General features: G+C 45.5%; 1 protein-coding gene across 4 annotated transcripts; it reads right to left on the bottom strand.

Moving 5' to 3' along the window:
• Nucleotides 1-573: 573 nt before the first annotated feature.
• On the bottom strand, nt 574-26962 carry MKRN1 (makorin ring finger protein 1). Of its 4 annotated transcripts, none has more exons than XM_083700639.1 (8): nt 26816-26962; nt 12751-12879; nt 10818-11044; nt 7371-7597; nt 6120-6334; nt 5294-5404; nt 4661-4799; nt 574-2412 (listed from the first exon to the last, which is right to left on the bottom strand). In XM_083700639.1, the coding sequence occupies exons 2-8, from the start codon at nt 12870-12872 to the stop codon at nt 2200-2202; spliced, it is 1254 nt and encodes a 417-aa protein (XP_083556765.1). In that variant the 5' UTR covers nt 12873-12879; nt 26816-26962; the 3' UTR covers nt 574-2199. The 4 variants fall into 4 exon arrangements, with proteins under 4 accessions (XP_083556765.1, XP_083556763.1, XP_083556766.1 ...); XM_083700637.1 differs by having other exon boundaries at nt 26450-26950; XM_083700640.1 differs by lacking the exon at nt 26816-26962 and adding an exon at nt 13998-16408 and having other exon boundaries at nt 12751-13737.
• Nucleotides 26963-27516: the final 554 nt, after the last annotated feature.

Here is a 27516-nt window from a genome sequence, read left to right as displayed (position 1 = left end):
CAGCATGTAAACAGATAGCACTGTACTAATTTCAATAGTTTATACCACCATATTTATCTCTGAATACTTGTGTGTCTGAACACATGCCTCAACCTAGGGGAACATTTTACCCAACATCTTAACAAATCTCACTCATTCTGATAGTAGCACCTGCCTTTGAAACACAGATTAGGTCAGCATTTTCTGATTTAAGGCAGTTAGGTTTCATTGGCTACAAAGTGACAACCTGACGTTACATGTTTTACTCCCAAGTGGCAAGGATTAAAGCATAGGTCTCATGCCATTACTCAAAAAAATGTTTTTGTCTCTCTCATACAAAGCTTCTCTCTTCTCTATACCATTGCAATTAGTTGAAATCTATATGTTGATATTAAACATGAGGGGGATGGAAATATCCAGATGACCAGTTGCTACTGGTGACTAAAAACTGTAGGCAGAGGTCAGGAAACACATTTTCATCCTAAATTTTGCAGGCTTTTTTGCAGCCCACATTTGAGAGAACAGCTATTACGACAAAATCGAGAGCACATGGGAAGGTAACTAAAATATAGGAGGTCCAAAATTGAAAACGAATTTGCTTTTCGGTTGTTGTTTTTTATTATTATTTGGGAAAAGTGCTTCTTACAAAAGGCAGCTGCAAAGTAACACAGACTTCAGCAACAGTTTCCGATTCCATTTAAAAGTGAAAGGAGACGCAATCCAAAGGACATGAGCAGCAGAACAGTTTTAAAGACAATCCAGCAGCATTAAATGTAAATGGAAAGTGAAAATTCCATTAAAGAGACAGTGGGAAGAGGGAGAAAAAGGGTAGAGGGGCTGGGGGCATCTGGAGTTTTTTCTTGGCAGAACTGGAGCCTGATTGTGTGGCTGCTTGTTTGATGGGAACAGCCAAGAGGTAATGTGGGTTCTTTTAAACAGAGAGAGAGAGAGAGAGAAAGAGAAAGAGATAGAAGTGTTTTCCTGATAAAACTCTTCGGTGATTGCTAATGATGATCTCAAACATGTCTAAGAGGAAGGAAATACAGGGATTCTAAGATGCTGGTGCCCTAACTGGGTATTAGGCTGGTCAGAACCCTCTTTGGCTAACCATATCCCTGTGCCTGTGCAGCCCAAAAGGAGTGTAAAGGTGGCTGGGAAGATATAAGAGTGCTGGTGTCATTAAGGAGATGCCTATCACCAAGTTAAATGAGCTGGTTTCGAGACCACTTCAAAAAAAAAAAAAAACTTGGTTGAGACCACGGCTGCTTCAAAGCTTGCAGGGACTTCAGACTTCATGCGCCAAGAAAAGGGGTGGTGGTGGGGTCTAAAGTGGGCGATAGTGTAAGAGAAAAGAAGAGAGAAGCGAAAGGGTTTAATACACACATATACTAAGTTGTCCAGCCCTTGGGATACAACTCTGCATTTTATTTGTATATACATACATAGAAAGTTCTCCTTTCACACACAAAAAAACCACATTTCCCTCTCATGCCGAACAGTAAAAACCCGGAACATTCGCGCCTGGTTCTGGTTACACAGTAGTAAATAGTAATGTGCAAGTAAACAAGTGACCAAAACCACAAATGAACACGTGTACATGGGGTGGGAGTCGGGTCTGGAATGGAACTGAAGCCGGCCAAGGGAAAAGAACGAACAGACGACACCGCTGGCCCGAAATCTGAAGTAGTAAAAAATAAATGTTTCCGAAGTCCGTAATGGAAAGAGGCCATTGGCCAACTCCTGCCCATCCCTGCCCCTGCCGCACAACCGCCGCTCTCACATTTGTCTCTGGGCTCTTCAAGATGAGTGTGGAAGTCCTGTAAACACTTGAATCTTGGAACTGGGTGAATCCCCGACAGGAACACAGATATGAAGCAACAAGTCTAATCTAACTGTCTGACAGTTAAATTCCTTTTTTTTTTTACAAAAAAAAAACCCTAACGTTTTAAAGGTTTATTACATGTCATTTGTTTAACAGAGAAGAAAAAAACACACACTCCTGGGGTTGGGGGAGCTTTGAGGCCGGGAGAAAGGAGGGCGGGGTGGGGTTCAGGGAGAGGAGGAGACAGACCCTGGGTAAAAAGTTATTACAACAGCAGCACCTGGAATGGATAGGCCTGCCTAGAGGAGAAAAAAACACAGGCACTGCCACAACACCACAGGAAAAAGAGCTACTGCCTGAAAACTGGAGCAGGCAGTCCAAAACTCCACAAAGAGGTGCTATAGAGCCAAGTCGTAATAGTCTTCCAGCTCATCGTGAAACAAGTCCCATTCGTCCTCTGAGTCTGTCAGGTCATCGTCGCCTCCTGCTGCCAACAGCATGAGAAGCATCTCGCCCAGCTCAAAGGTCACCACCTCGTCCTCGTCGTTCTCAAAGGGATCGCTGCCCTCCCTGTCCTCAATGAACTCCCAAAACCGGTTTCTCCGTTGGGCCTGCAAGGGAAGCATAAGAGATTGCCCTCAGGTGTCTCACATTTCCCATACTCTTTCTTGTAAGGCAGCGCAAAGGGACATCTTTCTCTCTCTCTCAAGTTCCATGTTCCTCTACCAAACACTGGGCAAAACTGGTAACATTCAGGGCACCTCTAGGCAGAGAGATTTTGGGTGCCTGGTATGCTGACTGAGCGCTACCGATCCCGCAAGCCGCAGAGGGCAGACTGTTGTGCTGATCCCAGCCAGCACACAATGGCAGTCTGAGGGACATGGAGAAGGCAATAGCTATGCAAATGCTCCCAAGTTCAGTCCCTGGCATCTCCAGATATGGCTCGGAAAGACGCTTGCACGAAACATGAGACACTGACAGTCAGTGTTGAGAATAATGGAGTTAGATAGACCCACAATCTGGCTCAGTGTGAGGCAGCTTGACTGAGCGGCTTTGTACGACCTTTTCTTATTGGATGTTATTATTATTGATCATTAAAATTCTATACATCTGAGGATTAAAGGGCACTTTACAATATTCCTTGCGCCTCTTCAACATCAAATTGTTTAAGTAGTGTGGACAGTTAGACAAAGTTTTCACAGGAATGCCACCAGTTGCAACAGGCCTGCAAAACCTGTGATCCACCAAGCAGACGACACTAATAATAATAATAATAATAATAATAATAATAATAATAATAATAATAATGTTATCATCACTCCAAAGGCAGCAATAAAACAGTGAACGATACACAGCAGGTTGGCTGCAATTTGGCTCAATGGATCACCAGTAGTTCAGATCTGCATAATTTATTTCTGATGGAGGAACCAACTCAGCATTTCCAACTCAGGAAGGAAGGATGTGCTCTATCCATATACAAGTGTGATTATGTTCAAGGCAGTAGGACTACCATGTCAACACACTCCTTCTCTTCCCAAATCAGATGGAGTTTTGCATTATTTTCTTTCCACTGCTTTAAAGTAACTCAGTTGAAGCTGCTCCCTGGGCAAAGGAAATCTGAAATAGTATTTTGGTTAGGGTTAAAAAGGAGATTGCAGTAGGAAGTAGCACAAAAAAACTCTCTTCCTGCAAACTGCATCAACTCTCATCGCCACCCCATTTCACAATTTTTCATGGATGCTCATTTAGAGCAAAGGCAGGAAGCATTGGGCCTTATTCCAATTTGGCTTTGGGCTATCAAATAGCCAAGTCTGATTGGCTATGTGATGCCATTATGTGGTCTAAATGATGCCTGATTGGCTGGGAAGAAGTCCATTTTTAAAAAATAGCACCCAAGTTGCAGATTGGAAATGGGACGCAGGTGGCGCTGTGGGTTAAAGCCTCAGCGCCTAGGACTTGCCAATCGAAAGGTCGGCGGTGCAAATCCCTGCGGCGGGGTGCGCTCCCGCTGCTCGGTCCCAGCGCCTGCCAACCTAGCAGTTCGAAAGCACATCAAAGTGCAAGTAGATAAATAGGGACCGCTTACCAGTGGGAAGGTAAACGGCGTTTCCGTGTGCAGCTCTGGCTCGCCAGATGCTGCTTTGTCACGCTGGCCCCATGACCCGGAAGTGTCTCCGGACAGCGCTGGCCCCTGGCCTCTTAAGTGAGATGGGTGCACAACCCCAGAGTCTGTCAAGACTGGCCCGTACGGGCAGGGGTACCTTTACCTTTACCTTTTTTGCAGATTGGAAAAAGCAGCATCCATTAGCGTGCATATGTGTGCACGTACACACACATTATTTATTTATTATTATTATTATTTCAACTTATACACCACCCTATACCTTCAACTTATACACCACCCTATACCTAGAGGCCTCAGGGTGGTTCACAACAAGACCACAACATATAAAATCAAATAAAAAGCAGTAACCCAATAACACCCCCCCAAAGTCACATTCTAAAAGGGTGTCTATCAGATCAAAGGCCTGGTTAAAAAGGAATCTTTTTGCCTGGTGCCTAAATGAAGGCGCCAGGCGAACTTCCCTGGGGAGAGCATTCCACAGCCCATTCTCGTGTTGCCACCCTCTGGACCTCTCGTTGAGGAGGCACACGAAGGAGGGCCTCAGAAGATGATCTCAGGGACCAGGTAAGTTCATATGCATATATTTAATCTTGCCTCCCCCAACCTTGCCCTTTTGATCTCCAACATTTTGTGAGTGAAAAGAAGGCACTGTCCTAATTTTCCTGCACTTTTGCACACACATCCTCCAACATCTTTTTTTAAAAAAATGAATCATCAAAAGCTGTGGGACTTACTCTGTATCTACTCGAAGTTCCCACTTTCTGCCTCTGGGGCTCCTCTCGGCGGCCATCGGGATATGCGTGTTTGTAAAAACAGTTCCCTCCAAATGGGCAGCTCCCACGGCCTTCATCAAAATACCTGCATGGCTTGTTGCTGGAAAGGAAAATATCGCAACCCTTACTCACAGCATAGCCAATCAGAATTCAGTACTGCATTTGCTTTATAATCCAGGTGATTTTGTTTTCTTTTCTTTAAAAGAAAGAAGAAGAGGTATTGCTTGCCGCCAAAGCCATTTAAAACCAACTAACACATGTACACAATGGATTACATCGATGTGCATACTCAAAGGGTGTGCGCATGGGTAGGTGCATGCAGAGGAAAACACCTGTATTAGCCTGTGCTGTCATTTTAAGGCAAGGTTGTGGTTGGGTAGACAAGGGAAGAGCATGTGAGGTTGTCTGGCGCAAAAGAGTGACCAAGTAGCTTGTGTGGTCTGCATGCATCTACCAGTGGTTAGATAAAGATGCATTTCACACACAGAAAGGGGTAGGAAGGAGGTATGAGGGCTTTAGGTAACACCGTGCTTTTCTCCGTGTACGCCCTTAATGTCTGCAGTCAAACTTGGCCCGAGGCTGCAGGGCTCATACCTCATTGCCTCCTTGTATTTCTGAATGAGTTTCTGCTTCTCCTCCTTCTCCTCCACCCAGTACTCACTTGGAATGACAAAGTTAGATGTGATCCGACATTCTGGGCAGGACCTGGGGAACGAACAGACTGCACTGCAAAATTCCACATGACAGGGGCGCTATCTCCAGCTACAGACATACCATGGTATATGCCCCCCTTTTAAAAGCAGTCTATCGCACCTCAGAATCTTTGCACCGCGGTTCTTTCACCATCTAAAAGCTCTCCCCACCCCCACCCCATTTCCTGAAGTTCTAAATTTTGCAGCTTGTCCGTTTCTTAAGAGCAATGGGGGGTAAAAAAAAAAAACATTTCACACACAGACTCATTTTTCTTTAGATATAAATAAATTTATTTTTGTAACTTTGCTTTCTTGGAAGTCCATATTGGTTTGGGTTTGATTTTTCCAAGCAGACTTTAAAGAGGGATGGGTCACTGGCTCAGTAATGAACTAGAAGAGCGAAGGCTTAGGAAACACACATTTGGAACTGATCGGTCTCTTTTCACCATCTGAACCCAAATGATTTTGTATGGTAACCAATAGGACAGCATGTTGCTACCATTCAACAAAAAGAAGTTATGACTTAACATTCAAACTAAATGGATCTTGCTGACCAGTCACAAGTACCAAGGTCAGAAGAATATCCAATAAAACCCTCAATTCTGAATAACGTTACTTATGTATTAAACGCAGTCTTAGGACGAAAGAGGGGCGATGTTGCAAGTTCACACAACATACTAACATCTTCCCAAGAAACAAAGCACAACGGACATGGGGAAGTGCCTCACTTTATGATCTTGCTCTCAAATTGTTTAGCGCTCCTCCACTTGCGGATGCACTTGAGACAGTAAGTATGATTGCAGTTGGAGAGGATCCCAAAGCGACGCTCGCTGGGGTTGGCTTTTTCATACACCACCTCCATGCAGATGCCACACACCATGTCTTTGCTACGCTGGACGGCAAAGGAGAGCTCCATGTCCTTCTCGTGAGCCTCGATGCAAGACTGCAAGGGAAAGAGGAAGAAAATGACAGACAATGTCTTCCAAATACAAGGTTAACTTTGGAGGACCAACCTTGCCTTGTTCCCGTCAATGGGAACTCAATGCAACAAACTCTTCTGCTTGAAAACTCAAAAATATAATATATACATGATCTTCCAGGGGTTAAGCAAGGTGTGAAAGTTATGGGAGATAAGTTTTTCTCCCTCTTATAATACTAGAAACCAGGGCTACTCAATGAAGCAAAAAATGGGAAGATTCAGGATAGACAAAATTACTTCTTCCTGCAACACACAGTTAAAACTCTGGAATATGCTACTGCAAGATGTTGTAACTACCACCAACCCTGATGGCTTTGAAACAGATTCAGACAAATTCATGGAAGGTACAGGCTATTGGTGGCTAAGTGTTCCCTCCACTGTTGGAGAGAGAATGGTATCCCAAGTACTGGAACCATAAAGCAAGGATGGGGAACCTGGTGCCCTCCAGATATAGTGGGAGTCCCAACTATGTACAAGGCCAACAGTCATGGACAGCGGGAGTTGCAGTCCTACACTGGGAGGGTTACAAGCTTCCCATCCCTGCTTTAAAACTTGCCATGGTGCCATGCATCTCCTCTCACTCACATCGTGCTCCTTGATCTACTTTCCATCTTGGCTGGAAGGTAAGAACTGCCAAGGTGTCTGAAAACCATGGGAGGATTGAATGGTTGCCTTCTTGCCTTGGGGAGACTCACAAATTATCTTGAGAACCCAAAGACAGAAGGAAGCCTAATCTAACATGACACATTCTGCTACATTTATTTTTTAAACTTTATATATTGTTCCTGAAACATTTTAGCCATTCTCTTGGGCAATGTCTATTACCACTTGGCTGTTCTGAACAAGGTCCATAGAGCAGCACACCCAGGCCATCAGCCAACAGTCTGGACCTGTAACAACTTGTTTGAAGGACTTGTGGAGTCAAGCAAGCTTGCAAGGGCTTAAAAGTTTGATCTTTTGTGGGGTCAGCTAGTTATTTTGCCCGTTCTTCCCGCCTTACCTTTATGTGCAAAGATCTCTGTGCGGCATCAGCGGGATGGAGGACCTGCAAGCCACACATGTCACACACATCTCCATGGATATATACACAGTTTTCTCCATAGCGGCATTCTCCCACTGCGGCATAGGGACATAATTGTTTCTTCATCTCCAGGTTGGTGTGCTGTTTTTCATATTCCTCTTCAATTACCATTCTCTGCATGGGAGTTTCAGTGCAGGATGGAGCAGCTGGAAAACATCAGAATGCAGAATGCTACTCTTAAAGTTTGCATGTAATCATCTGCGCAACTAAGGAAAACAATTGCAGATGGTTAAGACTCTTGCCTTGATGCTGTTTGTCCCCAACATAAAACTGCTACCATCTTGCCATTATTTTGCACCAGAAAATACTTAACTCAAAACTATGAAGGCCACCACAAACCAAGTACAGCGGTACCTCCGTTTTCAAACATAATCCGTTCTAGAAGAATGAGTTCCGAAACATTCAAAAACCAAAAACTCAAAATGGAAGCCTCGAAACAGAAATCTCAATATGGAAACCACATTTCTGTTTCGACTTCCAAGGCGCTCTGAAAAAACAAAGCATTTGCTTCCGGGTTTAAGGCGTTTGAGTTTCGAAACATTCGTCAACTGAGACGTTCGAAAACCAAGGTATCACTATACTTATTTTGTTGCAACTCATTTTGTTGCTCAGTGCAACAGGCGAAACCCTTGAAAGGGAACTCACCCCGTCTGCCAGCATGTGATCACAAATGTTGCATGAACACAAGCTGGCATCCCAAGTCACACCTGCACATGGAACACTGCCATGGTTAGGCTGATTTTGGTGGCTTCTACAGAATATGGGGACTGCCACTGCAAGGCCATCTTCAGAACTCAGAATCAGGTACTGGCAGACCGGCCGACAAAGCTCAATCTAGACGTTGCAACCACCTCTTCCCAGCCATCAAATGCTGACATGCGGCACCTCGATCACAATGACACAAACGAGATCCCTAGAAAAGTAAGGGCTGTTTCACTCTGCTGATTCCATCACATGGTTGTGGCTGTTGATCCATGGCCATGTGAGAACAGGTCAGCATGAACAGGGCTGCACAACAGCACATTCACCAGCAGCTACAAGAACAGAAATGGCTGCTGGCTCACACCAGGTCTATAGACCAGGCCACACTCATGTTTAGCTAGACAGTCATGTGCAGGAGAAATGGTAATTACTGGGTTAGGCACATTTGGCTGTCTGTACCCTTTTTTAAATCGTGTTATACGTTGACTTCATCAGAACTCTCTTAGAAGGAAGTCATGTACTTGGGAACAGAGTGGCAGTTACTAATCTAGCACTTGGATGGAATGAGAATTGGAGTCACTTGAGCAAAGGCTATTCAACAAGATCTGCAGACCAGTGGCAAGGAAAATGAGTCTTCAGCCAGCTAAATCATGGCAGATTTTAATCAGCTGCAAAACAAACTCAGGAATCAACACAACATAAAAGGAAATTAATTAAGAAAAGAGCCTTTCCCAAGCCTCCACTCCTTGTGACTTGAATGTGCTACTTAAGCTTGTGGCCGAGGGGCAGAGCTGCAATACAGCACAAGGGTAGCTAACTTTTTTGGCTTGAGGACATCGTTCACCCTTGACTATCTCTCTTAGGCAGGCTTCCTCAAGCTCGGCCCTCCAGATGTTTTTGGTCTACAACTCCCATGATCCCTAGCTAGCAGGACCAGTGGTCAGGGATGATGGGAATTGTAGTCTCAAAACATCTGGAGGGCCGAGTTTGAGGAAGCCTGCTCTTAGGATTACATTTCAGAAGTGGGTATGGCTACCCCACACTCACACACAAAGCCTGAGGAGGGGGGTTATTGCCCCTTCCCTGCTCATCAATCTGATGACTGGGAAGGGGCGATTGGCATCCCCATTATGAGAGTGGACACTGTCTACTTTCTTTTTTACAGACACCACAGCACTCTGTCTACTGGATAGGAAAGGGATTAGCCACCCCTTGTTGTAGCAAGTCACCATGGCCACAGGACAGTTGCTCAGGAACAAACTCCACAGCATCCACCCAATCTCTAAGTGCAAATATGGGAGGAACAGATTGAGCATTGCTACAACCCAAACGGTCTGGGGGAATTTTGAGTGGAAATCCAAACCAGCTTCAAGTCTACCTCTGAAACGAGGTATTAATAGTATAGAACTGTTGAAAGCTGCTCTGTCTCACTAACATTCACCAACCTGTTGTATATTACCCTTTCAGGCCAACCTGAAATGTGGCAGTAAAAGCTTTGGAGAACTTTATAGGGCAGTTGCATGCAGCAATATTAGCTTCAACGCAACCCTCAAACTGACTGCAATGGGTTCCATTCCTGTGGACAAGACTAAAGAGTTGTTGTAAACTCTGAGAACCATCATAAACCACTCTCTTCTGGCCACAGTTCCCTCCAGCCGGCCAAATGAGGACAATAAACTGCATTTGCTTTGGATCCTGCATTAGGAGGACTATTTTTAAAATGTTTTAAATTAAACAAGTCCTGAATTAGAAAAAACTCTTATATTTGCTGCTGCCTTGGGGGTTCTTCTCTCGGAGGTGGAGTTGACACAGTGCTGCCCAATCCCACATATTTTTTTTTTTTAAATTTCCCCACTGATACTCATGGGCAGTTTTCATTTCCATCTCCGGGGACATTTAAAAATAACTTTTCAATGCAAACCAGTAAATTACTTATCCAGACAGAAAGATTGTTCTGTGTCCTTTTTATATCTATTTGTCTCTAACCCCATCCCCCCATTGCTCCATTTCCCATAGAGAAGAAAAGAGGAGAGAAACCGAGTGAAGGGCAAATGATGGAAATAAAGTCCTAGCTAAGAACTTTGATAGTTGTTGCAAAAGTGTAGCAGCGCAATGGAAGTTGTCAAGCTCTCTGTTATTTGCAGAATGCTTAAGAAAAACACGACCACATAAATCAATACATTGGGCTCATAGGTCTTCTAAATGGACCTGGAAGTTGAGATGATCCCATTTTATAGATACTGGATAGCTACTAGAGCCTTGCAGCTATTATTTTGCCAGATAAATTCCCTGCAGCGTGATCACACACTTTCTCAGCCTGATTGCACCCATGTTTACTTGGAAGTAAGCCTCAATGACTTCAGTGGACTCTGCTCCCAGGTGACTAGCTGTGCCTCTCCAGGGTTTCAGACAGGGGACATTTCCAGCCCTGCCTGGAGATGCCAGGGATTGAAACCAGACCTCCTGCAAGCAAGGAAGATGCTCTACCTCTAAACTATGGCTCTTCTCCACTCACTATAGGGCAGTCTCCTATGTTCCTAGTATAAGAGAACAATGTTCACATCAATATAGTTCTTTACTGAAACACTACTCTTAATGAGACAATAAGAACATGAAGCGCCAGTGCTGACTGACATTTATCACTATTGTAGTAAGTCCACTTACCACGGCCACAGTATGGCTGCCCAGGGACAAACTCCACAGCATTCACCCAATCTTCAGCCCTAGCTCCGGCGGCTGCCAGGTCTTTGTCTTCAACTTCAGTTTCACCAGTGCTCACTTCAAGTGTTCCAGGGGACGGGCTCACATCTGTAGAAGCTGAAGGGTAGGTTTTTATAGCTGGACTCACAGTAGTCACTTCTTCCCTTTTCAATGGCTTGGTATGTTCGTATCTGGTAAGGAAAGTCAGAATTTTACTTTCCTCCCCGAGGAAGAATAATGACATACATAGACATTGCACTAAATGTGGACCTTTTCCTAAGAAACTGCTGGCAACAGGAGCGCGATATGGAATGGAAAGCGATTCCACTGCTATACATGAGGAACTTGTGGTTGATTTTTTTTTGCCATGCAGAGCCCACAGCATCTTTGTCAAGGGTGTGCCTATCTGTTAAGCTTGAGAAGGCTAAGTATTTTGTACCTCTGGCACTAGCATGAGATCCAAGGTCCCTTTAAAAAAAACACAAGGTAGCAAAAAGTCTGTCTGCTTCCCTGTTCCCAATAGCTTCATTTTAAGCACACCTACAAACGTAACTCGTTACCAAATGGCTGACGGCCAACTCACCTTTCACATGTGTATCCCATTGTTCAGCCGAAGAGCACAGGGTGGCAAACATGGGATCATCACATTTTATCCTCACAACTTGCCCACAGCAGCCTGTCAGCTTCATAGCTGGTCTGGGCAGAGAGCTTTTGAACCAAAGTCTTTCTGGCCCAAGGCTAACATTCTATTTGCTACACCACACCAGTACTCTTATCTCACTAAAATAATATTCAATCCCAGGCATTCAAAGTCAACTGGAGGATATAGCTGTCGTCTCGTTGGTCTAAAATCCCACACACTACGGCTCAAGTTCTTTAGTGCAGGACATCCAACATCATGCAGAACAGGAATGCAGCTAGTTCTCATAAGGTGGTTGAGGTTATTTTCCCCTGTAGCTTTTTAGAATTAACTGTATGATAAAACTTACACTTGATATACTCACATTTGTTACATTTACACCTTGTCTTTCTTCTGAGGAGTTAAAGGCAGTGACCATGACTGCCCATTTTATCCTCACAACCCTGTGAGGTAAATTAGGCTGAGCGACTGAGAGTGGTCCAAGGCCAAGCAAGGTGTTTTGTGGCCTGAGCCATGAACCAGGGTCTCCCTGTACCAGGATTGGCCTTCCAGTTACTACAGTACATCTCCCTGACATCAGATCCACCCTGTACACATTACTGTGCTTTAATGTCAAGACTTCTGTTCAAGATCACAACCTATGCATTAAGGTATTTAAATTCTTAAAAGGCAGGTTTGTTTTTAGGATGGAAAGAAATCAGGAATGACTATGTTGGCAGAATAAGCTCATTTACAGGTTACAAGATTGAGGGGGAGGGGTTTGGCTGATGATCATGCTCCATATAAATTCTTATATGAACTTAAACAATAGCCTCAACCACACATTCCCATCGCCCTACATCACTATTACCTATAAAACCCCTCATAATTTGGCTCTGCACATCAGCCATTACCATTTTTTGAAAATTGTCTCAAACAAACTATGACCTGAAGCCACACCACAATTTCCAATTCCAACGTAATGCTAAGCTAAGGACTGTGGCTTGTTGCTCCTGCTGAAGGAGGAGCAAAGAGGGAGTGACAAACGTATTCATGCTGAGCCATGAGCACGGTGATTATTACATCCACAATGGTGTTTGACAACTGTAGAAAGGAGATTGTTCAAGATGCGAGTGCCCCACAGATGCTCACAGCCATTAGACTGAGACCTCCCCAGTCATATAAGAGACAGGGAGGGAAGTCACTGAGGGTAAGGGTCACGAAGAAATGGAATTGACTGTTAGTTCAAGGCTAAAACATTCAGCAGCATTTCTATACCTGCAACGATCTCCGTAAGCACAGCATCCTCGCTGAAAATACCTGCACACCATGGCAGACTGACTAGTGTAGAGATCATGGGAGTAACGGCAGTTGTCTCCCTCCTTGCAAACGCCATGCATGAAATACCTGAAAGACAGAGCATTGCAAATATGGCTCAAGCAGAAACATCAACATCCTGTGAGAGTTCTAAAGGCATTTCATTCTGCTTGATGCAAATAAATAATAAACCAATGCTGAATAATCCTCTTAAAAGTTCTAAAGCATCATACTAATACTAGTACTAATAGCCATTAATAAACTCATCCTTTTCTTCCATCAATTTATATAATCCCATTTTAAATCCATCTAAACCAATGACCATCACTACATTTTGTGACTGCAAATTCCACAAATACACATCATGTGAATAAGTATTTTCTTTTTTCTATCCTGAACCTGCTGCCTTTAAATTTCACTGGATAATTTCCTCCCCCAACTTTGTAAAGTAAAATAAAAAAATAGTTAACACATTAAGATACCAGACATGGAAAAGATGGCAGAGAAGGACGATCAAAATGATCAAGCCGCAACACCAATGAGCACCAGCCATCATGGCAAATGGGCAGTCCCTGCAAATATTAAATTATGCAGTTTCTCTACTGTGTAAGGAAAGATACCTTTCTCCCTCTTCCATAATTCTAGAACTCGAGACCATTCAACAAAATTGATGAGCCGTAGATCAAGCACTATTTATAGAATTCATTGCCACAATATTTGGTAATAACCGCTGACACAGACGGTATTGAAATGAGATTAGACAAATTAATGGAGAATAACAGACCCACCAGCAACTACTGGCTATGGCAACCTAAAAGTCTCTGTGTTCAATGAATTCCTAACCAGTAGCTTGGGGGCAACTGTGGGGGGGAGACTGTTGCTTTTATGACCTGAATATGGACTTCCTAGAAGCATCTAGTTGGCTACTGTTGGAAACAAGAAGCTGAACTGCCGCATTTTTCGCTCTATAAGACACACCAGACCACAAGACGCACCTAGTTTTTGGAGGAGGAAAACAAGAAAAAAAATATTCTGAATCTCAGAAGCCAGAACAGCAAGAGGGATCGCTGCGCAGTGAAAGCAGCAATCCCTCTTGCTGTTCTGGCTTCTGGGATAGCTGCGCAGCCTGCATTCGCTCCATAAGATGCACACACATTTCCCCTTACTTTTTAGGAGGGAAAAAGTGAGTCTTATAGAGCAAAAAATACGGTATATAGGTTCTTGGTCTGACCTGGCAGGGCTCATCTTATATTCTTATTTTAACATCTTATTCATCTCTGGAAAAGGCCACTTTTAACATTTTAATTTTCTTTGCCAGTTAGGTGCAGAGATCCCAGTTGTCTTCAGACAAAAAAAATGTGAAAGAGGATGCAAACAGGGTGTTATCTGTTCTCTTTTTTTGTACTGCTACACAGTGCTGGGAAGAACAACCTGGACTATTTAAGCAAAGGGTGCAACTGGAGCACTAATTCACTTACTATCCCAATCGCAAACGCAAACAGTCCCAGTTTGCAACCAAAACTGCCTTCGTGGATGACCTACACCAGGAACTAGAGAGGGAGCTGTTGGTTCTGGTGTGCCTCTTAGCGGCTTTCAGTTTATTGTCTTGATGCCAAGGAAGCAGTGGAAGTTTTGGACCACTGTTTGAGTGCAGTAGCATATTTGTTACATGGGCTAATAAGATGAAATTTAATCCAGACAAGACAAATGTGCCATCAGTCAGCAGGAGAACAGAACCTGGAGTACTGAAAAGTCCTGTTCTGGACAGGGTTGCACTCCCCTTGAAAGACCAAGTTTGCAACTTGGAAATGTTCCTGGATGCTCTGGTGGTGCCTGTGAAGGAGTGTTTTGCACAACTTTGGGTAATTCCCTGGAATAAAGCAGACAGAGGTGGAATCTACACACGTGTTAAAAACTTTGTGAAAATGCTTTTTTGAAAAAATCGTTTTGAAAAATGCATTGAATTTGCTGTAGTTCACAATTGTATACTGCACTTTACAACACATTTCAAGGCATTTGATTTGCAGCTGTATAGCTGAGCCCCTGGTCACAGTACCACAAGTCCTGGCCACATCCAGACAAATCACTGTAATATGCTTCTCTGCAAAATGTTTGCCAATTTAGCTTGTGCAAAATGTGGCAACCAGACTAATTTCTGGAGCCTGCTTTGCTGATCATACTCCTACAATGCCTTTTAATTCTGCCCAAGCTTTTGGGTAGGTTCTGGGACCCTACTTTTATGCTGATCTGTTTTATCATTCTCTTGATTTTACTGCATGAAACTGATTTTAGTCATCTGTTGTTGTTGTTTATAAACATTTCTGCAAGGTGCATTGAGTTTATTTTATAAAGAAGGTTTAATTTTTTAAAAAAATAGCAAAAAAAGAAGCACTTAAAGGGGCGGTGGCATTCTAAGCATGTTGACTTAAAGGGAAGTTCTGTGGAAATGAAACAGGACTCGTGTTTTAATCAGGGCTGCAAGCTTTGATTGGTTTACTGAATGATTAATCTACCTAAAGCTTTAGCTGCCCCCTTCCCCAACCTGGTGCCCTCCCCAAAAGCTGTTAAGACTCCAGCTCCCATCAGCTCCAGTCACAGCATGGCCAATGTTCAGAGATGAAAAGAGCTTTAGCCTAAAACATCTGAAGAGCACCAAGTTGGTGAAGGCTGCTTTAGTTGATTAATGGTGGCACCACATTTTAATTTGGGGCTATAAATTAAGAACACATTTGCTTACTATTGAAGCCATTTTGATTCCAGCATATTATTTTACAGGAAACAAAAAAAGATGTTGAAGTTGTGTTTTCCAGCTAAAATGAATTAACAGCTTTTGTTTATTAAATGCTAAGTTGTGCCTTCAACTGCTTTCAGCATTTCATACCCTCGTTGTTGTTTTTTTACAATGCATTTTCTTAAACTCAAATCCATTGCCACTGGAAGAAAAACAATTTAACTAAAAACACTACTACTGTAACACTAGAATGAAAGCTTCAAGTACAAGAGTGAGTTCTTTGTCAGAAGAAGTCTAGCCTGAAGCAAAAAATAAAATAAAATAAAAATGATACAAATCATTAAAGGAAAGGAAAATAATGTTCTCCTAATGAAAATCATGCTATCGGCACCCAATGACCTCAAAAGCTTTATCCCTCTAAAAATAGAAGAAAAACAGAAGATTTGCTCATTTCAGCCAGTAAGCGTTTCATGAATTAAAGCCTTTCTGTCATCATACAATCTTAAGAGCAGAGTCTGACATGCTGAATATTCCTCAGACATCTTCTAGTAATTTTAGAATCAAAGTAAATTAGTCTTTAAAAATACAAACATTTCTTCAAATACACCCAATGCCCCAATGTTACAATTCCTAGACCTTTACCCCTGTTGCACCACCTGGTTTTATTTTACACTATTAATCTGGCTCTCAATAGAGCATGAGGAATGCTGCTATGTGATAAACTTGAAAAATGAACTTGACGTCTGCTATGTGCCCTGGACTGGGTTTAAGATATCGGTTCAACTGAATTGGAAGCATCAGTCAGCTTGGCCAGCCTTAGACTATAATGGTTATATAGACTTTCTACTCAGAGTAGACAGACTGAAATTAATGTACTCAGTTACAGTAGATCCATTAATGGACATGACTGAGTATGCCTAATACTAGATACAACCCTAAGCCTTCCAAGTTTGAACTACATCACCATTAACGGTGCCAAAAGCAGCAGGGGTGCCCCACAAATACCTACTGTGATAGTGGAAAATCAAATAAATCCATTTAAAAAATAGCATTTGCCAGCCCAGTGCCCTCCAGATGTTTAAAAGACAACTCCCATCGGCATAGGACTGATAGGATCTGTCTGCCAAAACATCTGGAGGGCACAAGGTCGGCAAATGCTGATCTAGCAGCATATGACCTACACCTTCCTTTATGTGTGGAAAAGAGCTGTTCACACACAGAGAGAAAAAGAACCAGACCACTTTAGTCCAGAGGTGAATGTATCTCACAAGTACTCAAAACAAAATATTTTTCTGTAGGAAGTTCTTTTGGAAGCTCGTCCTTACACATGCCCAAACTGCTACTTTCAAATTTGGAAATGCAGTCCTAAATTTAGTAAGCTTCTAATGCGCACGCGCACACACACACACACACGTGCGACAGAACTGCCACCACCACCCCACTAGAATACAGATGCAAGTTCAGTTTATGTAGAGAAAGGGGGGGAAAGCCGAACACACAATATACTGCTCCTGGACCTGACCATGAAATGCAGTTCAGTGTAACAAGTGCACAGCAATGGATAAAGGGCAAAAAAAAATATCTTAATTTTACGTGAATGCTCATGTGGTCTGAACTAGTGGAGTGTCTGACAAAGAATGAGAGCTTGGGGTGAAGATGCTGACCCATTGTGTGGGAGTTGTGAATAAGGAAATTCCATGCTAGGGTTCATTAAAACTGCTGATATCATAATGCCATTGTACAAATTTATGGTGCAACCACATTTGGAATACATACTGTGTACAATTCTGGCCACCTCATCTCACAAAAACATATTGTTAAGTTGGAAAGGTTCAAAACGCTCAAGCAAAATAAATGATCAAGGGGATGGAGCAACTTCCCAATGGAGACAGGCTGCAGTATTTGGGGCTTTGAAGTTTAGAGAAAATGCGAATAAGAGACAATAAGATAGAAGTGTATAGAATCGCGAATGGCACATAGAAAGTGGATAGAGAAAAGGTTTTCTCCTTGTCCCATAAAACTAGAACTCAGGGACATCCCATGAAGCAGAATGCTGCAAGATTCAGGACAGATGAAAGAAAGTTCTTCTTCACTCAGTTAACAACTGAATTCACTTCCACAGACACAGTAATTGCCACCATTTGGGATGCCTTTAAAAGACAATTAGACTAATGCATGGAAGATAAGGCTATCAATGGCTAATGGTCACAATGGCTATGCTCTAACTCCACAGTTGCAAGCTGTATGCTTCTGAACACCAATTTCTGGAAACTGCATGAAGGGAGCATGCTCTTGTTCTTGGGTCCGGGTGGGATTCCCACGGGCACCTGACTGGCCACCAAAAGAACAGGATGCTGAACTAGATGGGTCATTGGCCTGATCCAACAGGCACTTCTTATGGTCTTAAAAGAGCCATGGAAGCGCATTGTATGGTACTGCAAGGAGGGTTAATCACTTATAACTGTTTGTCAATTGGACAGCATCTCATTTCCCAAATATAAAAAGGCATCATTCGTTTCACAATGGAGCTGGAGCCGTAGTAGTCATTCTTTTATAGAGCACCTGGATTCATCTCACATTCTAGAAGGTAAATTGAAGCCCTAAACTCATACGAAGAGCCAGATGCCTTACTTAAGAGTACATTTTGGCATCAGTAAGCAATGTATTAGTGCTTGAAATAGCAGGTGTAAGAAACACCAATACAGTATGCAACTCAATATTAAAATACCACTATAGCTTTTTCTAAATTTAGGTACTTCAATACCACCTCCATATATACTGGAGTACCCTGGTATCCTATTAAGCACAGTACATACAACTCCCCACTTGAGCGCAGCACTAGGAACCCAGTGGGTAGCTCACAAGGACATCCTCTTCGGGCTGCGGGAAAGGTCTCCTTGTGAGCCGCAGGCTGTTCAGCTGACATGTGGGAAAGCAGCAGTGGTAGCGGCGGCTGCTGCTGCGCTACTCTGCATGTCAGTTGTTTGGCAGGGAGACTGAGCAGCCTCAACAAAGCCCTGTTGTACCTCCGGCTTGCAAGTAGACCCTCCCTGAAGAATGTCCTCTTCAGGCTCTGAGGAGAGTCTCCTTACAAGCCACAAGGACTCTCCAGGGTGCTCCTCACTTATGTGCATTTCACTTATGCATACAGGGGCCCAGAATGTAACCGCCGTGTAAGTGGGGAGTTGCCTATACTGCAATTTGGCACCAATTTATATCAGGAATAAACAACACAAAGACCGACCACCTAGGTCAACAATATCACTATCAAATTCATTATTGAATCTTTTGAAACTGTGTCGTCTATGCAATACCATATAAGCTGCACGATTTTCACTTCAACACCCCCCCACAAAATTTGATCATGTATTCAGAAAAGATGCATTCAACCAGCTGGGTAAATCCAATTCAATTTAGTAATAACCTGGAATGAACCCATAATATAGCCAAGCCTGAAGTTTTTAGCAATTTCATAGTTTGGAACACCCTCAGCCTAAGGCTATATACCCTAATTAACCTGTCTCTCATCCTCTCTGTATTTGCTTAACCCATTCTGTTCTTTATGTGAAGTCGTTTTTCCAAAGTAAATAGATAGCACACGTTCTGCCTAACATTCTCTTTTTAAAATTGGCAGGTTTGAAGAGTTTACGAGTGATATCAAGTGGATTCTACAGTACCCACACCCTTTAATTAGGTGTTGCTATTTTAGATAACATGACTATCACTCAACTGTTCACTCTTCAGAATTAAGAAAAGCACAAATGACAGAGAATATCTTTGCTGTGAGGCCCCAGAAGAGGAAAGACTGCATTGTTACCTACTCTAAAGAACTGTGCCCCATTTGCTCTGCAACAAACAACACTATGGGCTTTTGTTCAAGGGTCGTATGTGAAACCTTATGTGAAACCTCATGACTTTTCTGCTACATTCTGTTGCAGATTCACACTCCAACTCAGATGGCATCAATCAAGTTCAACAAACTACTAGCAACCACCTGAGGACAACTTGTGAGGAATCAACACAATAGGGAGAATAAGCTTCAGAGGTTAGAAGATTATTGCTACCTGGTGGGCACACCATGGCTTCGTTCTTATGTGATCCAGCAGTATGGAGGGGAGATAATTAATCTATCATGCCAGTCAAGGGTTACTCATAACAGGGGAAACTATAATGTTCCTTTAGAATGAACTGGGCAGGCATAAACCTGGAGGTGCCCATTTCCAGAAAATTTTATTAGCATCTGTCTGTCTCAAGAGACAAAGGAGTGCACCGCCAGGGGTGAAGTAAAACCGCTGAATTAACAGCACCGAAGTGACCTCCCTGGGGCACAAGCCTGGGCAGTGAGTATGGAGGTCCTGTGCTACCCAGATGACTAGACCCCTCTCTCACCCTCGCTGATGTGGTCCGAAGGAAAGCAGAGCAAAACGTTTCACACCAGCCTGGCTGCAGGAGTTGCCAGAGGGAGGTGTACAAGATGCTATCCAACAGTCATAGGAATTGTATAGGGTTTACTCCTCAGTCTCCCACAGATATCCCAAAAGGCAGTGGAGGTTTAGAACCAGAGTTTTCCTAGATCAGGGGTCGGCAACCTGCGGCTCCGGAGCCGCATGCGGCTCTTTAACGCCTTTGCCGCGGCTCCGGCAAGCCTCGCGCCCCAAGCCTCGCGCGCCCGACGGGAGCTCCTGCCGGGCGCGCAAGGCTTGCAGACACTCGCCTGAAGCACGGGGAGCCCTCCGGAGGGCTCCCTGTGCTTCGGGCGGCAGGCTGCCGCCCCAAGCCTCGCGCGCCCGACGGGAGCTCCTGCCGGGCGCGCAAGGCTTGCATACACTCGCCCGAAGCACGGGGAGCCCTCCGGAGGGCTCCCTGTGCTTCGGGCGGCAGGCTGCCGCCCCAAGCCTCGCGCGCCCGACGGGAGCTCCTGCCGGGCGCGCAAGGCTTGCATACACTCGCCCGAAGCACGGGGAGCCCTCCGGAGGGCTCCCTGTGCTTCGGGCGGCAGGCTGCCGCCCCAAGCCTCGCGCGCCCGACGGGAGCTCCTGCCGGGCGCGCAAGGCTTGCAGACACTCGCCCGAAGCACGGGGAGCCCTCCGGAGGGCTCCCTGTGCTTCGGGCGGCAGGCTGCCGCCCCAAGCCTCGCGCGCCCGACGGGAGCTCCTGCCAGGCGCGCAAGGCTTGCACACACTCGCCCGAAGCACGGGGAGCCCTCCGGAGGGCTCCGCGTGCTTCGGGCGGCAGGCTGCCGCCCCAAGCCTCGCGCTCCCGACGGGAGCTCCTGCCGGGCGCGCAAGGCTTGCAGACACTCGCCCGAAGCACGGGGAGCCCTCCGGAGGGCTCCCTGTGCTTCGGGCGGCAGGCTGCCGCCCCAAGCCTCGCGCGCCCGACGGGAGCTCCTGCCGGGCGCGCAAGGCTTGCATACACTCGCCCGAAGCACGGGGAGCCCTCCGGAGGGCTCCCTGTGCTTCGGGCGGCAGGCTGCCGCCCCAAGCCTCGCGCGCCCGACGGGAGCTCCTGCCGGGCGCGCAAGGCTTGCATACACTCGCCCGAAGCACGGGGAGCCCTCCGGAGGGCTCCCTGTGCTTCGGGCGGCAGGCTGCCGCCCCAAGCCTCGCGCGCCCGACGGGAGCTCCTGCCGGGCGCGCAAGGCTTGCATACACTCGCCCGAAGCACGGGGAGCCCTCCGGAGGGCTCCCTGTGCTTCGGGCGGCAGGCTGCCGCCCCAAGCCTCGCGCGCCCGACGGGAGCTCCTGCCGGGCGCGCAAGGCTTGCAGACACTCGCCCGAAGCACGGGGAGCCCTCCGGAGGGCTCCCTGTGCTTCGGGCGGCAGGCTGCCGCCCCAAGCCTCGCGCGCCCGACGGGAGCTCCTGCCAGGCGCGCAAGGCTTGCACACACTCGCCCGAAGCACGGGGAGCCCTCCGGAGGGCTCCGCGTGCTTCGGGCGGCAGGCTGCCGCCCCAAGCCTCGCGCTCCCGACGGGAGCTCCTGCCGGGCGCGCAAGGCTTGCAGACACTCGCCCGAAGCACGGGGAGCCCTCCGGAGGGCTCCGCGTGCTTCGGGCGGCAGGCTGCCGCCCCAAGCCTCGCGCGCCCGACGGGAGCTCCTGCCGGGCGCGCAAGGCTTGCAGACACTCGCCTGAAGCACGGGGAGCCCTCCGGAGGGCTCCCTGTGCTTCGGGCAACAGGCTGCCGCCCCAAGCCTCGCGCGCCTGGCGGGAGCTCCCGCCAGGCGCGCAAGGCTTGCGGACACTCGCTGGGGCTGCAGGCTGCTGCCCGCAAGCCTTGTGAGCCTGTGGGAACTCCCGCCGGGCTTGCAAGGCTTGCGGATAGCTTCCTGAAGCCTGGAGAGCGAGAGGGGTCGGTGCGCACCGATGCCTCTCGCTCTCCAGGCTTCAGCAAAAGCCTGCATTCGCACCATAGGACGCACACAGATTTCCCCTTCATTTTTGGAGGGGAAAAGTGCGTCCTATGGAGCGAAAAATACGGTATATAGCATGTCTTTGTTGCTGGCTGATTTGCTGCTATTGCTTTGCAATTTGCAGCTACTGTTTTGAAGGGGAGTGAAGAACACACACTCAAAAAAAGGTAACTTGTTAATATAACGTTTATTTCTATGAGGAGGAGTAATTCTGAGGGGTCAAACAAAAAATAATTAAAAAGTGTTAAAAAAGTTATTTTTATAATGACGAGGATAACATTGGGCTAAGAAACAATGTATGCAGTGTTATATTTGTTTTAAATGTCGCAATGGTTTTGCGGCTCCCAGTTGTTGTTTTTTCTTCGGAAACAGGTCCAAGTGGCTCTTTTTGTCTTAAAGGTTGCAGACCCCTGTCCTAGATGGACTACCTTCCCAGACTGACAACTCCATCTACCTCTCACTTTCCTCTACAGCACATGCAGAAACCACCTTCTTGACCATTGGACCCACTATTGGTCTTGTCCACTCAAACTGCCAGAGGTTGTCTTTGCATGCAGGGGAAGTCCCTAAATCACGACCAAGGGTGAGAACAAACATGCCACTGAAGGAGCTTAGTATCACCTCTTTTATCAGACTATCCATTCAATTAGTTTGCTATGGTGCTTGCTATTTTCCAAAATAGTAAACTTTTATTTCTCAGCTTGACATTTTAAAAATGTAGTTTACATAAAAGCTGGAATGAGGAAATTCCTAATGCCTTGCCTGGCTGCCCAAGCTCCTATAAATTAGAGTATGTTCCTATGAATTAGAAATGGCTTTCTAGCTGCGCATAGCACTGAAAAAAACAGATATTACACTTCTGTGGATGTCCCACACCTCAGACTAGGAAGGATATATGTGAAGCATCTGTTGTCTCTTACATTCCAAAGAACAAAATGAAACCTTGATAAGCATTGAAAGTTTTGTTGTGACACAGTACTGCACAAATCATCACTGATTATACAGACTTTTTACTTGGCATAGGTACATGGTATGCACAATAGTATTTCACATACTTTGCATTTGCATGAAAATACATAAATAGAAGAGAGGGCTATGAAGTTTTCTGAACTACATATTTCAGCAGCTGGTTGAATGCTGAAATATTTATTTCTATGCATCACTAGTGAAAGGTGTTCGGAACAGGTACAAGATCAATTAAAGCCTTGCATCTTCTGTGACAGTCTGCATACAATCATAATACTGTTTACTATTTTTTTCAAATTAAGAAGACACTGTTGTGTTCATTCCATATCATCATCTTACATGGATGTTAATTTCCAGATGGCCTTCCTATCATAATTATTTTATTTTAAATATGTATATACCACCCATGCAACCAAGTCCTCTGGATAGACAAAAGCACACTGATTGTTGTTATTAGCTATTTGTGGACATAAACCACCAGAGCAGCAGCTCAAAAGCATAATTATATTAACGGATAGACTGACATCCTCTAACTTCCATAAATATGCAGCAAGAACATATGCAGTGGTACCTCGGGTTAAGTACTTAATTCGTTCCGGAGGTCCGTTCTTAATCTGAAACTGTTCTTAACCTGAAGCACCACTTTAGATAATGGGTCCTCCTGCTGCCGCCATGCCGCCGGAGCACAATTTCTGTTCTCATCCTGAAGCAAAGTTCTTAACCCGAGGTACTATTTCTGGGTTAGCGGAGTCTGTAACCTGAAGTGTATGTAACCCGAGGTATCACTGTATTAACTAGAAATTGTTTCCTATCCACTTTTCTACCCTGCTTTCCAAAGTTCTGCACTTCCCAGGCAATCTCTTGTCTCTGTTCCCTTATGTTCTCAGAAGCTACAGGTTACATCTCTCAAACTGCCCTAGATTTCCTGCAACAATAAAATAATTATGAAAACTTCCAACAAGCCCTAATATAGCGAGGAAAACAATAACTGGGTAATTCTTAGGTTTGACTGAGAACAATCTGAGCGATAGGTAGGCAAGAAGGAAGTCCAAGTTACACTGGTCCAAGAATGATCTAAAGGACTGCAAATCAAAGGATCCAGGGAAGTAAAGCCATTTTCAAATAATGAGGACTCAATCTTGTTCCCTTATATAGGGAACAAAAAATGAGATCTCACACTTCTCTGACTGGAAGATGGTGCAGTGGGTACTAAATACACCCACTTTGGGAGATGGCAACTACATTCATGCCTCCTGTGCACCTGTGGCCATTTTCTTAAGATAACTTGAGGACAACGGTGAACCTCAAGAACTTGCACTGTATGAAAATAATTTAAGATATAGGTATGGTGTTATGATACATCTCCAACGACAAAAGATTATGATTCAATTGCATATAATTAAGGGAAACACGACAGGCTCAGTGTCTGTTGTTTTTCTTTGTACTCTACTTAAAGCTATGACAGATTTTTTAATCTAGCCCTTGAAAACTTGGAAGCCATCAGCGTTGTCCTGTCACACATTTCACTACATCATACACAATGATCGTTACCCAAAGATGTCAATGTGTTTTACAAGCTCCATGTACCTCTTAGGGTTAAAAAGTGGGGTGTCTTTGTTTATACAGATGGATTAATGGTATCTGTCCACATTTCCCCACTGCTTTCCTCCTCTATTTTCGATTGTATAATCCTTGCAAAACAAAGAGCTATTTCAATTGCCTACACAACTCTATAAAGGTGCAATGTGCAGCAACACACACACAATCAATCAATCAATCAATCAGGTGTGTCCAAGATTACACAGATACCTCTTCGGATAACCAAATCCTAAATGCTGGACTTAATTTAAGGACTGAAAGTACTAAAGCTATTTCTACTGTCCCACACATTTATTTCTAAGCATGCCACTTAAATAATTATAACTGCAGCTATCACTATTATAACTACAGTACTCTTCCATTTGCAAAAGAGAACAGACCAGGATAGAGTAGTTTCAAGGTAAATGAAGAGCTGAAACTCAGAAAGCACTCAACATTACCTTGGAACAGAACTGAGAATAATGCTAAAATTCAAGTTCTACAAATTTACAGAAGCCACTCAAGTTCAAAACTCACAAAATTCATTGTTTTGCGAATTATTTATGTTAGGACCTGTAAAGTGACCAGAAACAAAACGAAGACCTCTGGACAAGAACTATGCCACTTCTATGTGTTCACTACAGCATCTGGCACAGAACACAGCATTAAGAATTAAAACAGTGATCTCACTTACTTGATCTGATTAGAGATGGTCAACTTGAATCCCTCCCAAATGGGATGGGAAATTTTTATCCAGCTTCATTCATGAGAAAACTGTTTCCAAAACATATGAACAAGAAAAATATCCTGTACTAATAAAACACATGAGGTTTGTATACAATGCCCCATGTTTGCCCAAACGTGTGTGCTTCCTACTTATTTACAATGCCCTATATTTATTCTAAAACTTCCTATCCCAACAAGGTGCCTACACAAATTGTGGGACTACAATTAGCATCATCCCTGACCATTAATTATGCTGGTATGGGCTGAAGGGAGTTGCAATCAAACAACCTCTGAAAGGTCAGGTGTTGGGGAAGGCTGTTCTAATGTCTCAGCACCTGTAAAAGGGGCTCAGGGCCTATGCAACGAAATACACTTCCATCCCAGACCACTGCTGAGGAATTAAATAACCTAATCTAGCAAAGAATTACAGTAGATCAAACCAGAAGACATGCAGTGTAGCCCTAATTAAGTTTACTTCAAAGCAACTCCCTAGTAAAGGACTGCAATCTAAGTTTGTTTCAGCCTAGGACTTCAAACACTGCTGCCAGAGAATCCTTTTCATTTTGCTCCCACATACACATCTTATGTTATCAGTCTGCAGTTAAGGCTTACGTGTACATACAGATCAGTGCCACCTTTAGTCACAGGCGAGCATCACCGAGGGGAACAAGCAAGTGAAGTGAACCCGGGGAGCAGAAATGGTTGCGTTGGGTGTTAATTGGGAAGCACACGGAGGAATACATTGCTGTCATCATATGGGGGGGGGGTGGCAGAGAGAGAGATCTGCGTCTAGGAAAATGAAAACTAATAGTATTTAGGATGGATGAGGAGCGAGTAGTAAACAAAGGATCCAGGCAGCATTTTACAAAGGGCGCATGGAGGACTAGCGGCGGAGGAGCCGGAAAACCCCCCAAAACCAAAACATCTCGGAGGACACGTGACAAGAAAACCTACCCGGCTTCTAAAAAAAGAAGATAAGAGACAGACGGGGGCAGTGGGCAACAATGGTGACATACCGACACACACACACAAACCACCACCACCCCGACCCGTTTCTGCTTCGGAAAAAGGAAGGACCCTGGCCAGGATCGGGGCGCGCTTGTTCTGCCAGTGGAGGATAAAGGACCCGAGGGTGGCGGGGGGGCACGAAGGTCCGAGGAGCACGAGCGGGGCTCCGAGGGCGGTTGGGGACGGGAGGGAGGGGGGAGGCACGGGCGCCATCACCCGCCACTGCCTCTGCACGTTACCTGCAGGCGACTTGCTTAGTCCAACCGCCGCTGCTTCCCCCTCCGGCTCCGGCCGGCGGCGGCTGAGGCTCGGCTGTGGGGAGGCTGGGGGCCGTGGCGGTGGCGGCGGAGATGGTGGCAGCGGCGGCGCCGGCGGGGCTGGGGGCCGCGACAGCCGCTGCCGCGGCTGTCGGGGCCGCGGCTCCGCCACCACCGGGGGCCACCGCAGCCTCCGCCATTACTGTTTACCCCACACAGCGACGGCCCCGCCGGAACTTCCGGGAGCTCATCCTTCCGGCCTGCTGGACAGGAGGGCGGGGCAAAAGCTGATGGACGGGGGAGGAGGAAGGGAGGGAGGAGAAAGGAATAGGGGTGGGCGTGGCTTACCTTACCCCTCCCTCCCCCGCTTCGCTTTGGGAGAAGAGGACAAGCGGGCCGACAGAGAAAGGGAGAGAATGGGGTGGGAGGGGGAAGTACGAGTTCGGGAGCGAAGGTTCTGATTGGTGTAGCCGTTCGTGAGGCCGCGCCCACTAGGTTAGACGGACGTGGGAGAGTTGTGACGCCAGATGCGGAGGCGGGGCTTGGGCGGGGGAACCACCTGCACACGGGCTTTGGGCTTCACTTCGCGCGAGCGGCGCTTGGCGACGGAGGGCTCGGGAGTGTTGGGTGCCTTTTCTCTGTCGCGGCTCCCTGGGGAGCTCGCTCGGTTACGGGGGAGAGGCTTTGGGGTCTCAAAGCCCAAATACACACCGGGAACATGGACGAGTCTTTATGTGGTATCCTAAAGACGAACATAAGAACCCACTTCAGTTAGAGGCCTAAAGTGTTCTCTTCAGCTTCCAATTGTTACTATCACAATACATTTCTTTATTTATTTTTATTTATTTCAGATTTGTATGCTTGCTCGATTGTAATAAAACCTCAAAGCGGTTTACACAAAACAATAAATTATCGGGAAAAAGCTTAGGAACCGCTATATAAAACATTAAAATAAATTTTAAAATCAGCATAAGCTGAAAACCAGATTGCAGTGGCGTAGCGTGGGTTGTCAGCACCCAGGGCAAGGCAAGTAATTTGCGCCCCCTAAC

The sequence above is a fragment of the Podarcis gaigeae genome, assembly GCF_964106915.1.
Source record: "Podarcis gaigeae genome assembly, chromosome: 10".
Lineage (NCBI taxonomy): Eukaryota > Metazoa > Chordata > Lepidosauria > Squamata > Lacertidae > Podarcis > Podarcis gaigeae.
The sequence above is the reverse complement of the archived record's forward strand: the minus strand, read 5'-3'. Positions and strand labels throughout refer to the sequence as shown.

Coding starts and splice junctions, on each gene's coding strand:
- MKRN1 (XM_083700637.1), bottom strand. CDS start 26,667: ATGGCGGAGGCTGCGGTGGCCCCCGGTGGTGGCGGAGCCGCGGCCCCG. Junction 7,598..10,817: donor GCAGCCATACTGTGGCCGTG/GTAAGTGGACTT, acceptor GATGTTTTCCAG/CTGCTCCATCCTGCACTGAA. Junction 4,800..5,293: donor AAATACAAGGAGGCAATGAG/GTATGAGCCCTG, acceptor TTTCCTTTCCAG/CAACAAGCCATGCAGGTATT.